The sequence below is a fragment of the Mercenaria mercenaria genome, chromosome 14 (assembly GCF_021730395.1).
Source record: "Mercenaria mercenaria strain notata chromosome 14, MADL_Memer_1, whole genome shotgun sequence".
Lineage (NCBI taxonomy): Eukaryota > Metazoa > Mollusca > Bivalvia > Venerida > Veneridae > Mercenaria > Mercenaria mercenaria.
In genome coordinates, this window is record NC_069374.1 from 66,722,737 (window position 1) to 66,738,578 (window position 15,842).

A 15,842-nucleotide genomic window follows, 5' to 3' on the forward strand; every position below is an offset into this window, starting at 1 on the left:
TCAGTCTGTATTTAACCCCATATCCCCGTGTTTTGTCACCAACTACTACTTGTACAATGAACTGCCAGAAGCTGTTACCCGTAGCAAAATACCTTGACGGGATATTACAAACGATGTCTTGTCGGGCGCTAAAATATTAAATACGTTAACTAAAAATGCCATTTGAACCCCCAGTTTCCCTTCGCGGGAATATAAAGGTCAGCTCAAAACGCCTCAAGCTCATGGCATACTTGGTCCAAGCTCCAAATTCTGGTCGACATACACACAAGCCCAGAGGGGATCAAGGACGCGCGTTGGACTATGCCCGACTTCGGTCGCACATCGTGTGTCACTGATATGCTACAAAGTCTTAAATGGCGCAGGTTAGATATCTGACGCATAGACTCGCGACTTTCACTTATGTATATGAAATTTCAAATAATCGTTTTGCAATACATTTTGAAGGTTATCTCATTCCCCTAACTAGGAAACCAACTGCCCCACGTTTCTTCAACCACTGACTACTATAAAGCTCGTTTTACCTAAAACTGTGTAGTCGTGTGAATAGTACCCCCACCTGACATTGAACATGCAGGGGGTATCCGGGTAAATTCGGACATCGGCATAATTCGTGCAGTTTTAAAGTCAAATCTATAATTATATGTTCTCACATCCGATAAGGCTAATTTATATCTCTTTTTTGAAATTGATATGTCTCCGTTAAAATACAATCAAGTCACAAAACATCTTAATATCGGATATAACGTAACAACTGAAGTAGCTAGTACATATTCTTTCTGCGAACAGCAAAGATGTCTTTGAAGGCGGGAATTTTTCGAAGAGAATTCAATTCATGTACCAGGCATTATATCATAGTATTGCTTTTAACTTTGTATTCAAAATGGAAGATAAATATGTTAAAAACTGAATAATATCTGTTGTTTTCCCTACCATAACTTAGCCTTTCACACGTTTTTTTTTTTCTTTGTCGGGATAACGCATGTTTTTTGTTGTTGTTTTTGTCGTGTTGAAACATCTACAGAATCCCGGAGATTGGTTGCTTTGGTACCCGAGCCCGATAGGGTGAAGAACTAACGTATCCCAAGGGACTCTGAAGATGTTAAAACACATGTGTAAAATCAAATAAATTTCCATGATAATGCACGGGAATGTCTGCGTTGTTTTATTATGTTGACGTCATTTCCTTTTGAACTATCCGTTTTGTGGCCCTTTCAGGGAACGTGCATATATAAAAAGGTGTTTTAACAGCACTTGAGTGCGAGATTTTCTCTGTTAACAGTTTTGTGCTAGAATTATCTTTTAATCACTAACTGCATTTTCCTTTCCCTTTTTATTTAGTCCGATTTCCATTTTATTTCTATTTACAATCTTTATGACTGGGCTATAAAAATACATACTCATTAAGCTGGTCCCTGGAAACCAGGGGTCAATAACATGCATTGTGGTAAGAATCCTGTGAAAGGATGTTTAACACCTGGCTCGATAAAGAACCAGGGAAGCTTCTGGAACTGGAGGTGAAATCGACTAGAAACTCGTGTATGTAAACAGGCCTACAGTCTAACTATCGCAGGTAAGAACGACCCATTACGGCCTCAGCAGGCTCTTTCTATTTGAGCAAAATGCAACCCAAACAGCAGGGAGACAAACAAATGTAGCAATAGAATAGAATAACAAAGAAGCTAAAATAAGCTGATCGGTTTGCTTCATTGCAGTAAGTCTTAAGAGCACTCACAGCACTTACAGCCCAGTCGGGCCTCCATTCCACGAGCTTATCAAGCTTCGGAACTGCTTGTAGTTGGTTTCGTTTGTTACATATTGAACGAAACCAACTACATTAAATATTGATGCCTGGTAAGCTCATATAATTTTGGTATCATTTTACAGTGTAAGATTTATCATTTCGCAGGGGGAAAAAGACATTTAGTGATTCGTGCATATATCTTTTATGGTCATCTTATTTACTTATTCCACAGGCACGGGTCCAGTGTATATTTTTTTTGTTTAATATAAAAAAAATCTGTTGTTTTTTTTTTTCACACAAATATATATGTTAGTCAAATGAAAAAAAAAATCAATGACAAAAATTCCGGTCACAGTATCACATACATTCAATGTATGTGATACTGTGACCGGATTTTAAATGTATGTGATACTGTGACCGGATTTTTTGTCATCGATTTTTTTTCATTTGACTAACGTATAAAAGGTTAATTGTGTGAAAAAAAAGGATTTTTTATATAAAACAAAAAAAATATATATACACTGGACCCGTGCCTGTGCTTATTCTTGTTCAGCAGACACAACCCTTGCAAATGAAACCAAAAACATCATGGGGGTCACCAGGCATCAAAATGTTACATATTTGTGGTTCGGATACCTTAAACAAGACTTTCTTATGGCTAACTTTTTCGAATGCTTTGCTAAAATCTCGCATCATGTCAACCTGTTTTTTGTTGTACACTGATTTGATCGTGTGCTAGAAAATATATCTACTTGATTCAGCTGGTAATCCAATAGTACATTATTTGATACTACTAGTAAGTACATTATCACTGGAATAGACTGGTATGCTAACAATAATTGTTTTGGTTGCAAGTGAAAAGAAAAATCGATATTGTTTTAGTCCAGTCCAATGGAAAAGGAAAATAAACAGGTCCTGTGACCAGAAATGAATAATGTTCTGTCGTCTGTACTTTGCAAATTATTTAATATACACACGTGACAATGAACTATGTTTACGGACGGAGCATGGTTGTGATGGATTCTTTAAATGATCGCATGCGACTTAAGGACAAAGTCATCGCAAATGTAGCAAAAGCAGTGAAAAGTGTAAGTCTTAGCCTCATTCTCTTCCACTGTTCAACTTACATGACTTTGGTCTTGTTACCCTAATTTCTTGTCGTTGGTGATTACCCTGTTTCATTGTTTTTCATTTCATAATTACTGATATTTGGGAAAAAATACCAAGGGCAAGGTCCCAACCTGGGCTCGAATACCATTCCCAGACATTGTGATCCGTAGTTGAACATAGTCCAAATAATTAGACGTGAAAAAGTTGTCATTTGACGTTCAACAGTCAATATTCTGACATTTTACATTTTTACTATCAAAGCCGTTTTCGACGTCTAAACGCTAAGTATGAAAGATGTGTTTCTGACATAACATGGAAAATAAAAAAGGCAGTGGCTAGGGTTACGGTACCGTAATCCTAGCCTCCGATTCTAGGATTACGGAAGTTTCGTATTTCTAGACAACCCTATGAGAATAGGCTAGGATTACGGAAGTATTTAAGAGGAATCATATATATGTTAGAACATGCATAAATGATGTTGTTAACTTAATTGTTTCACTTAAAATAGCGATTTTTCATGTCTGTCGTATTATGGGTTAGTAAAAGAAGAAAGAGAAAACAAAACAGAATAGAGAAAAACAATTAAAAATGAAAGAAAAAAATTGCATAATCATGACTATGAAATAATAACGTACTCTTAACAAAAACAAAATTACAACAATATTTTTTTTAAAAAAAAGAAAAAGAACGATTATTTTTTATGGAAATTGAAAAGTAAAAGAAATGGGCCAATTGAACTGAGCACTCCTCGTGATGTGGCCCGGATATAGTTGGACAATTATGTAAACATTGAAACATTACTATTTTCATTAAGAATATTTTAACTTTTATCATTCATAATCATTCATCAACAGCGCATAAATAACTGTCCACCTATATTTTACTAACCCAAAATGGCGGATCGATAACATGAAATAATATGGCAGACATGAAAAATCGCTATTTTAAGTGAAACAATTAAGTTAACAACATCATTTATGCATGTCCTAACATATATATTTGATTCCTCTAAAATACTTCCGTGATCCTAGCCTATTCTCATAGAGTTGTCTAGAGATACGGAACTTCCGTAATCCTAGAATCAGAGGCTAGGATTACGGTACCGTAACCCTAGCCACTGCCAATAAAAAATGTAAAATATCAATTAAAATGAACTTATAAAGTGATATGAGTTATGTCAGGTCTTATATTTAGGACTAGATGTGAAATAATTTTTCGGTATGATTAATTAGCTGCGCCTTTATACACGATGACATGTATATAATTATGTAGTCCAACTAATTTGATGCGATCCTAGGAAATATTGAGTTATTTATCTTATGGGCATTATCTCCATTTGCTTTAACATACCTGACACGCATTGTGCGTGTGTCACACGCATTTCGGCCCTAGATCACGCTCACATGCCTACTATTCAAGGTCACACGCATTTTAAAGAAATAATGCAATCAACTGTTTTTTTCGTAGAAAATGATTGAATCAAACATGCGGGGCAACTTTCACACGGTGTTTTTATACCGTATAATACAGCTTTTACATTCACCGGTGCAACGTGTTATTTCTACGGCATGAATAAACGTCACAAAAAATAAACATGGAGTGAGACTATTCAAAACCAGATCTATTTTGTGTTAAAAATCTAAATTTTCCATGTGAGGGCGTTTCTGGCTTTTAGGGATCATCGCCCTCCAGACAACCTCACCTTTGGACCCCGATCACACTCGTAGCCTTTGTGGAGCCTTGACAGCTATGCTTCAAACCCTGGAAAGACCAAAATTGTGGAGGAAATTTCAGATGAAATTGACATTGCTGCCGATTTAGGTTTAAATGCTGATTTTTTTTGCGAATATGAGATAAATTCAAATAAAATTTACATGTATCAAAAGGGGATTCAGTTCCTCATTGATTTATGTAAAAATTATCGAATAATTTCCAAAATTACGAATTTTCTGGTAATTCAAACCTATGTATGTACTGTACACAATTAACGTTCACTGCATCTACTCTGCAATATGCACAAATGATAAAACCTATATTTTTACATGACTGTGTACTGTGATTTATCCTCCATTATTTTGGGCCGTTGAAGTTTTGACTGTTAGATTGCATGTCACAATATAAATAAATCATCAATCTGACTGTTGAAGTATTTTGACTAGTATATGAACATGAGAGTTTTAAAAAGTCCACGCTTCTCCAACCAGCCGGTGAGTGCATGTCTTGAGAAGGCACCTGTAGGGCATTGACGGAACCAGGTCGTAATTATATTGGCCATTTTTCTGTCAGTGTCCTGACTGAAGCTGGCGGGAGTGGCACTGAAAAGGGTCCATTTGTGTTCGAAAGGTGCTACCTTCTTGGTGACAGTCTGCGGATACTAAGACAGCATGCAGGAAAGACCCCAAGCCTCCTAATCCTTACACTCAAATTGGGGTGCGGGACTCGAGGGGCACATCACCACCAGTGACAGCAGCAGCGAGCATTTGCAGCTCCAACTGCCATTGTTAGGGTGACCTTGCTTACGTTTTGGTATATTTGTCAGCAACCACGTCTGTCGGGTCTCTGTCGTTTATGGTGGCATTGGCTGTGACAGTGATCCACTTTTTGATTCAAAATAACTTGGAATTTTTTTTTGGCTTATACTCTACAGAAATTGTGTAGAGATAAGTTCTCTTCACCATAGACTAGCCACTAGACTAGTAATTAAGATATTTCTGTGATTTATTTCTTTTTCTGTGACCAATTCCATTTCATAGAGACAAAAGCCGGTCTATTCTAGTGATTATTGCTGAGCCAGCTTCCGGAAGCGAAGACATAATTGTCCAAATTTATGGCTGTTCGGTGTATGTGCATGTGTCCGTCCGGATTTGTTTACATACAAACCATAACTTTGACATATATGGAACAATCTTGTTTATATTTTGCATGAATGTTAACCTCAGTGAGACGGAGTGTCATGCGCAAACCTCAGGTTCCTATCTCGAAGGTCAAGGTCACAGTTGGAGGTCAAAGGTTATGTCGGATCTCGTCCGGCCCATAAATTTTGCATGCATGAGGAATCTTGTTTATATCTGGCATGAAAGTTAGCCTCAGTGAGACAAAGTGTCATGTGCAAACCTCAGGTTCCTCTCTCAAAGGTCAAGGTCACTGTTGAGGTCAAAGGTTGTGTCCGATCTTGTCCGCCCCATAACTTTGACATGCATTGAGGAATTTGTTTATATTTGGCATGAATGTTTAACTCAGTGAGACATACTCTTTCTCAAAGGTCAAGGTCAGAGTTATGGGTCAAAGGGCGGGCTTGACATGTTGCCCGTGGGCATCTAATAGATCTAAGAGGACTGATGTTAAAATATGATATTGGACATTGGATATAGACTGGCTCAGTTCACTACATTAAATCATAAAAATGTAAAAAAATATATATCATAGTCTAGGAGTTAGTCTATCTTCACCACTTTAGCTTCAGAAATTCTCTAACTGCATGCCTGGTGACATGACAGGGGTCAGTACTCTTACTTAGCATAATGCTAAACTGCACTGTGGTTGTTAAAGCCAGTTGGACCCTTTTTAAAATTCAAGCGAAATGTTTGAAGATTAATTTCAGCTGTTATCATCAAAGAATTTTCATGGGCTGAATTAAAAGACAATGCCAGGTAGTAAATGAAAAATACACATGTATCTGTTAACTCAGGGGTCTTTTTACCAGGAGGGGAATGGGCCCAGGCCTGTGATTTGGGTGAAAAAATAGCTAGATATTTGGGCAAAGGGGAATAAAAAACCTGATGTAAAGTCAATTTTGGGGGAAAACTGCATGATATAAAAGAAATTTTCTGAGGGGAAGGGGCCTATTAACTACCCCTATTATAGAAGGGGAAAAAAACTGTAACTCAAGGCAATCTTTTAAGTTGTATAAATGATTTATGTATGTTTTTTATACCCGAATCATGAAAACAATGTTTGAAGTTGCAACTTTCTTATATTTTGTAACAAAAAATCCACAGGTGCTGGATGAATTCTACCCATGCCTGGAAGTAAGTCTTTTTGATAGACCATGACAGATTAATAGGACATCCGTGAATATTTCCAAGAAGTTTGAATCATAGTTTGATTTTGACAAATTACAAAGAAACACTGACATTTAAGTAAAAAAATAGCATTGGTTCAAATTAACTTTGGTCAAAGAAAATAAGTTAGAAATTGTTACTTTTATGAATGACACCAGCTTTGAAACATTTCTGTCGTTTGTCAAATATGATTTATATATTTGATTTTTGGAAAATTCTGGCCATTTATAGATTGATTATGCAAATGATATTTTTAAGTTGAAATAAATGCGTGAAAATGCAAATATATGTCTGATTTTGCAGCATAAGCTGTTATTTTTGAGAATGAATATGCACATGTATACAGTTTCGGGTGGCCCTAATTTTTATTTTGGCCACAAAATATCTTAAGTCAGTGGTGCATAGGGGATGGGGGTTATTCTCCAACACACTGCAATTTGAAAACATCAAAGTTGCGATTTATTTTTAATTCCTTTGAATAGCTTTTAGATGTATCTGTGGATATTTCAGTGAGGTCTAGCTCTCCAGCTAGAATGACTGTCCTTGCCCTCCACAGGAGGGTTAAGTTTCTTTAATCTTTAGTCTGCTGGCGGTAATTGGTTGTGCCTTTGCGCCCAGTGCAGACCAAGATCAGGTTAATGATCATGGTCTGCACTGTTTGCCATTCAGTCAGTATCTTTTTGGTAAACACCCCTTTTTAACAGTTAATGGTACTTATGAAATGGAAAGATTTACGTGTTCATTAAAGAAATTTAGCAGGGTAAGGGTTAAAGATTTGATACATGTTCTTTCAATTTATTTTGTTACTTACTTAAGTTAGTCATAGTCAATGGATGTGACAGTTGTTGCATATCATCACCCACATCAGATCATACACCCACATATTTTACAAAATGTGAATTTTTATTTTATACTAATTATATGCTTAGATAAGTTCTGGTTACCAAATTTAGAATATATAAATGAAAAGGAAATCAGCAGCCACTCGTGACTGTATTATGCATCACATTTGAATGATTAATGTTTTACTTGATAACATTCAAAGATTGGGTTTTGATAAAATTCCATTTTATATTAGTAAAATGAATGAACTTAACTTGATTGATGGGGCCTCTGTGGTCGAGTGGTTAAGGTCGCTGACTTAAAATCACTTGCCCCTCATCAGTGTGGGTTCGAGCCTCACTCGAGGCATTGAATTCTTCCATTGAGGAAGCCATCCAGCTGGCTTACGGAAGGTCGATGGTTCTATCCAGGTGCCCGCTAATGATGAAATAATTCACGGAGGGGCACCTGGGGTCTTCCTCCACCATCAAAGCTGGAAAGTCGCCATATATGGCCTATAAATGTGTCGGTGTGACATTAAACCTAACAAAATAAAATGAATAAGTAACTTAATTGATTATATTATACTTTGACATATGATAGATCAGTCTTGCAGAAATCAGAAATTTGTTTTCAATTTCTCTGACTTTAAAGTTCCATACTTATTAGGTCTTTTGTATTTATGCTAAAAATAGATAAAGCAGCTGTTCATATATAAAGAATATGGGTATTTACAGTAAAAAAGTTTTAATGTTGCACATGAACTAATACTGATGGAGAAAAACAAGGATGTATGAAAAACGAATGGACCTAATACCATTTTCTACCACCACATTTCAAAGAAAGGCTCTTTTCAAGAATTTTGTTGAAATTTCAAAAAATTGCTTTTTTTAAGCAAGCATTTGTATTGAGAATATAAATTTATTAATTCAAAACTGAAATAGATATATAATAAATCACTAGAAGTTTTTATCAGCTCACCTGTCACATCATGACAAGGTGAACTTTTGTGATCACCCTTCGTCCGTCGTCAGTGCGTTCGTCCGTGCGTCCGTCAACAATTTCTTGTCTGCACGATAGTGGTTTCATTTATGATTTGATTTTTACCAAACTGGCACACAACTTGTATCACCATAAGATCTTGGTTCCTTTCTTGAACTGGCCAGATTCCATCATGGGTTCCAGAGTTATGGCCCCTGAAAGGGCCAGAATTAGCTATTTTGACCTTGTCTGCATAATAGCAGCTTCATTTATGATTTGAATTTAATCAAACTTGCACAAAACTTGTGTCACCATAAAATCTTGGTTCCTTTCTTGAACCGGCCAGATCCCATAATGGGTTTCAGAGTTCTGGCCCCTTAAAGGGCCAAAATTAGCTATTTTGACCTTGTCTGCACAATAGCAGCTTCATTTATGATTTGATTTTAACCAAACTTGCACACAACTTGTATCACCATAAGATCTTGGTTCCTTTCTTCAACTGGCCAGATTCCATCATGGGTTCCAGAGTTATGGCCCCTTAAAGGTCCAAAATTGGCTATTTTGGCTTTTGCAGCCGTATCGAGACCTTATTTATGGTTTTATTTGATACAAACTTCCAAAATACCTTCAACAACAATAAATCTTGGATTCCATGACAAATCAGATTCAGTCGTAGGTTCCAGACTTATTTTATATATGATTACCTCCCCTGATTGTAATCAAAATGGATTTATATCAGTAAGTACTTATGAGACTTATTTGAAATTTCATTATTGTTATTAGTTGGACTGAGACACTCAGGGTAGATAACTATGGACTGATTTTATGTCAAATTACCTCCTTTTATTTCAAATTAAAATGGGTATATGTTTGAACTAATGAAGATACTGATCTGAAATTTCATTTATGTCAACAGATTTATTTGGCAGATTCTTTTTTTGTTCACTTACAATATTTTTTTTAATTACTTCCCTTTTATGTTACTATAAATAGCTTATTTAGTAACTTTTTTATTATTGGCCATAGGGAAAAACCGAGACCACTTTTCTGTGGTACAACATGGATGGTACCTCCAATTTTTAGGTGTATTTTGACATATCTATACATTGTAAGAATTTTTTTTTTCTTTTTGGTTAAATTTCTTCCTATACATTGTAAGAATTTTTTTTTTCTTTTTGGTTAGATTTCTTCCCTTTAGATATTTTTGCTGAGGGCCTTCTTGTCCTCAAGTGCAATGATAACAGGTGAGCGATATAGGGCCATCATGGCCCTCTTGTTTACAAAGTCTTAAGGTTCAAAACAAATGTGGCAGCCACATATGACCAGAGTCCTCATATATTTATATATATTACATTTTTTTCTGAAATTTTGCTCATTTATTTTTAGCTTACCTGTCACATAGTGACAGGGTGAGCTTTTGTGATCGCCCTTCGTCCGTCGTCCGTCCACAATTTCTTGTCTGCACAATAATGGTTTCATTTATGATTTTATTTTAACAAAACTTGCACACAACTTGTATCACCATAAGATTTTGATTCCTTTCTTGAACTGGCCAGATCCCATTATGGGTTCCAGAGTTATGGCCCCTGAAAGGGCCAAAATTGATTGGCTATTTTGACCTTGTCTGCACAATAGCAACTTTATTTATGATTTGATTTTTACCAAACTTGCACACAACTTGTATCACCATAAGATCTTGGTTCCTTTCTTGAACTGGCCAGATTCCATCATGGGTTCCAGAGTTATGGCCCCTGAAAGGGCCAAAATTGGCTATTTTGACCTTGTCTGCACAATAGCAGCTTCATTTATGATTTGAATTTAATCAAACTTGCACAAAACTTGTGTTACCATAAGATCTTGGTTCCTTTCTTGAACCAGCCAGATCCCATTATGGGTTTCAGAGTTCTGGCCCCTGAAAGGGCCAAAATTAGCTATTTTGACCTTGTCTGTGTAATAGCAGCTTCATTTATGATTTGATTTTAACCAAACTTGCACACAACTTATATCACCACAATATCTTGATTCCTTTCTTGAACTGGCGAGATTCCATTATGGGTTCCAGAGTTATGGTCCCTGATAGGGCCAGAATTAGCTATTTTGACCTTGTCTGCACAATAGCAGCTTCATTTATGATTTGAATTTCATCAAACTTGCACAAAAATCTGTGTCACCATAAGATCTTGGTTCCTTTCTTGAACTGGCCAGATCCCATAATGGGTTTCAGAGTTATGGCCCCTGAACGGGCCAAAATTAGCTATTTTGACTTTGTCTGCACAATAGCAGAGCTCTTCATTTATGATTTGATTTTAACCAAACTTCCACACAACTTGTATCACCATAAGATCTCGATGCCTTTTTATACACCCTAAGAGACATATTATGTTACCGCCTCGGTGTCCGTCTGTCTGTCTGTCTGTCTGTTGGTTAGCAATTTCCCTTCTGCTCTGTAACTCTTGAACCCCTTGAAGGATTTCAAAGAAACCTGACACAAATGTTCACCTCATCAAAAACGGTATGCAGAGCGCATGTTTTGGATGGCTCACTTCAAGGTAGGGGTGACTATTGAGGCCGATTTTGACTATTGCAATACTTTTGATATTGCTTAAAAACTATTGCGATACTATTCTATTGCAGGTTACTATTGCGATGCTATTGCAATAGTTATCGGCCATCCTATTTTATACAGTAAAGCTACCAACTGGCATTGTTACACAGTGTAAGAGACGGCACTGTTTATAATTGCTGTTAACACACACTGAGATGTTTGTATAAATGAAATGGACAGAAATAATTCTAACATTAAATATTTCTTAACTTCCTTAGCTTTGGAACAATAAGTAAAACAATAAACCTATGCAAGGTATACTCAAACGAATCGGCCATTTTGTTGAGAGTGTCAACATGTTTAATAACCCAAAGCATCGAAAAAGACGAAAATTAACGGATCGGTTTAAGGTGTACTAGCACTAAATGAAGGGCCCTACCGAACAGTTTGCTGTATAATACAAGTATCCTTCTTTCTCCATGTCCATAGTACATTTTCTCATCTAAGATTAACAGGTTATTTAAATATATTTAATCAAAGTTTCTAAGAAACTAAATTTATTAATTATCTCCAGACTTCTCAGTCCTTTATGGTAGTTAAATTCCGTGAGGGTAATTATTGTAATGGAGATTTTAACATTTTCCGAGGCACAAATGAAAGCTGGCTCTATTTCTTGGTTTATAAATTATAATTTATTTCTGTATTTACTAAAATTTCAAAACTATCAAAACTATCGATTGTTGAAGGAACTATTGGCGATAGTTATTGGATCATGACTTTTCTATCGATGCATGCTATCGGGACACTTAGTATCGCAATGCATCGATAGTTCGATGTATCGTTACACCCCTACTTCAAGGTCAAGGTCACACTTAGGGGTCAAAGGTCATATGACTTTGTTTTGTGTGTATATTGCTCTGCATTTGCGTTGCATTGCAGTGCTCTTGTTTTTATTTGGCAGATCCTTCTTTTGTTCACTTACAATAATTTTTTTTTAATTACTTCCCTTTTATGTTACTATAAATAGCTTATTTAGTAACTTTTACCGAGACCACTTTCCTGTGGTACAACATGGATGGTACCTCTAATTTATAAGTGTATTTTGACATATCTGTACCTTTAAGAAAATTTCAACTATATTTTCTCATGATTCTTTTGATTGATCTTGATTATGATTTTTTGACCTTCTTGTCCTTACATGCAATGATGACAGGTGAGCAATATAGGGCCATTATGGCCCTCTTGTTTAGATCAAAGAATTGAGAAAAAAAGATAGTATATAATGTCACCACATTTGAAAAACATGAGATTGCTGTTGATTAAATTTTGAAATTATTTCTTTTCATCTACTTTTTACAAAATGCTTACAGAATGGATCCCAACACTAAATAACATTTTATGTGATTTACGGTAGTAATGTTAAGAGGTCTAAACAATAAGATGGTCCCCAGGAATTGATTAAGTTCAGCCTTAAAATAGAAAGCCTGCCAAACAAATGCTACCTTGGCATCTTCACTATGGGTGTTTTTTAATTCTTTTGAGGGAAGTTTAATTTACTTCTCCTGTAAAGTTATTTTGCAAATAAGTAAATAAACGTGAAAATTGTCCTGAAATCAAAATATTTTATTTTCAGATACAAGAACTTCAGATCCTGTCTAGTTCAGGGACCTTAACTTTGGGGAATTATGACTGGCAGTGTCACAGGTTATGTGAGCACTTGGATCACACATTACTTCATGGGTAAGTGTTGACTGACAGTTTGTTTGTTTTGGGTTTAACGCCGTTTTTCAACAGTATTTCAGTCATGTAACGGCAGGCAGTTAACCTAACCAGTGTTCCTGGATTCTGTACCAGTATAAACCTGTTCTCCGCAAGTAACTGCCAACTTCCCCACATGAATTATCAGAGGTGGAGGACGAATGATTTCAGACACAATGTCTTTTATCAAATCGACACGGAGAACATATGCCCCGCCCGGGGATCGAACTTGCGACCCCATGATCCGTAGACCAATGCTCTCCCTACTGAGCTAAGCGGGTGGGCTAGTGTCGCATATAATGTGTCACAGGTTATGTGAGCACTTGGATCACACATTACTTCATGGATAAATAATGACTGTTAGTGTCACAGACTATGCGAACACTTGGATTACACATTACTTCATACCGGTAGATAAATAATGACTGGCAGTGTCACAGGTTATAAAAGTTTTAGCTCGACTTTCCGAAGAAAATGTAGAGCTATTACACTCACCCCACCGTTGCCATTACAGTTAAAGTTTTTGATAAAGTCAAATATCTCTGTTACTATCAAAGCTATTGACTTGAAACTTAAAGTAATTATTTACTATCAAAGTCTACACATGAAAAACAATCCGTATAACTCTGATTTGAATTTTGACTTAGTTATGCCCCTTTTTAACTAAGAACTTTTTAGTTAAAGTTTTTGATAAAGTCAGATATCTCTGTTACAATCAAAGCTTTTGACTTGAATTTTGAAATAGTTATTTACTATCAAAGTCTACACCAGAAGAAACAATCCCCATAACTCGGATGATATATTTGATTGAGTTAAGCCCCTTTTACTGGCAAAGCACTAATTCAGAGTCAAGCACTGAGAAAGGTCGAGCGTGCTGTCTTACGGACAGCTCTTTTTTAACTTTTTTTCAAAATGCTGCTATCTTGATTTTGAAAAACAGATACAAAAGACATATGTTTTCTATGTCTTTTAAATAAACAAGTTTTTATCAAGTACATGAGACCATAAAGAAGGTATATGCAATTACCACAAAAATATTTTAATACAGTATTGCTCAAAGAAATGGAAGCTGACTCGTCCATAGTGTTTATGCAGGATTTTAGCTTTCAGCACTTGAATCAAAGAATATTGCATCTGAAAAGGAATGTTTTTGAATTCAGATTGTTGAGAAAGCAGTTATTTGTTTTCTGAATCAGGTGGCATTATAGCTTGTACTAGGGGGCATGAGAGGTGTTGCAAATTTCATTGCCTCTCATGAACAGACTCAATCAAACCGAGTCTGCTATTATTGTTCTTGGTTGCATTCTGTGCTTCCAAAGGATCTTTTTACAGATTTTATTATGCCCCCGAAGGGAGGCATATTAGTTTTCAACTGTCCATCCGTTAGTTAGTTCGTTCGTTAGTCACAACATTAACTTTTTGAATGAAGGCACTTTACTCGCGAACCACTGCACCCAGGACCTTCAAACCACATGCTGATAGTACTTATTGAGTACACCACCCCTACTGACTTTGGGGTCACCAGGTCAAAGGTCAAGGTCACAGGGGCCAACGTTAATTTTTTGCATGAAGGCACTTTTCTTGCGAACCACTTCACCCAGGACCTTCAAACTTCACATGCTGATAGTACTTATTGAGTACACCACCCCTACTGACTTTGGGGTCACCAGATCAAAGGTCAAGGTCACAGGGGCCAACATTATCTTTTTGCATGAAGGCACTTTACTCGCGAACCACTGCACCCAGGACCTTCAAACTTCACATGCTGATAGTACTTATTGAGTACACCATCCCTACTGACTTTGGGGTCACCAGGTCAAAGGTCAAGGTCACAGGGGCCAACGTTAATTTTTTGCATGAAGGCACTTTACTCGCGAACCACTTCACCCAGGACCTTCAAACTTTACATCCTGATAGTACTTTATGAGTACACCAACCCTACTGACTTTGGGGTCACCAGGTCAAAGGTCAAGGTCACAGGGACCAACATTAACTTTTTGCATGAAGGCACTTTACTTGCAAACCACTTCATTCAGGACCTTCAAACTTCACATGCTGATAGTACTTATTGAGTACACCACCCCTACTGACTTTGGGGTCACCAGGTCAAAGGTCAAGGTGCTGCGGGGACATTTGTCACCATTAGTGACAGCTCTTGTTAATGTATAAATTAAATCAAATCCTAATGTTTGCATTTTGAGAATGGATATCCAGCTTGCATCTGAACTTTTGATAAGAATTTACTTGGCAGCAAATTTAATTTTTGTTTAGTAACATATTTTAAACTGTTGTTTAAGACACAAATGCAATTGATGGGTAAGTGTAATTAAAAAATGATTTTAAATTAGAAGATAATGATAAATAGAACCTTAGGTAACTGTAGGGGTTACACATGTTTTTTTGTGTGTTACAACATCTGCAGAATCGTACGGGATTGGTTGGTGCCAGAGCCCAGTAGGGCTAAAGTACCAATATATCCAGAGGGATTCTGCAGCTGTTATAACACAAAATTTATATGTTAAACTTTCCAGCTTAAAAGGTGTAAAAAGCTAAAAAATGAGTATATTGTCCAACGTCTTCAAATGTCTGTCAAATGCACAGAATATTAACCCTGTTTGATTACATTGACATCATTTCCTTTTGAATTATCCATTATGAGGCCATAATACATTTACGCTTTGCCACTGAATGCATATTAGTGAAAAAATATGTTAACAGCAGGTGAGCGTGAAGAATCTGTTAACACAACTTTGCTCTCTGGTTAAAAGACCCGCTGAAAACAACAAAAGCAGCAGGTTAATACTAGAATGGCATCCTAAATTTA

General features: G+C 36.4%; 1 protein-coding gene across 2 annotated transcripts in view; it reads left to right on the forward strand.

Annotated features, from left to right (window-relative positions):
- Positions 1-2,579: 2,579 nt before the first annotated feature.
- LOC123526983 (pleckstrin homology domain-containing family M member 2-like) overlaps positions 2,580-15,842 on the forward strand; it is a 66,898-nt gene continuing 53,635 nt past the window's right edge. Inside the window, exons 1-2 of one of the 2 annotated variants that reach the window (XM_053523767.1) lie at positions 2,580-2,829; positions 12,894-13,000. In XM_053523767.1, the coding sequence (XP_053379742.1) occupies positions 2,725-2,829; positions 12,894-13,000 (212 nt within the window). In that variant the 5' untranslated portion in view covers positions 2,580-2,724. The remainder of the gene's footprint in view (positions 2,830-12,893; positions 13,001-15,842) is intronic. The other variant, XM_053523768.1, reaches the window with a different exon arrangement.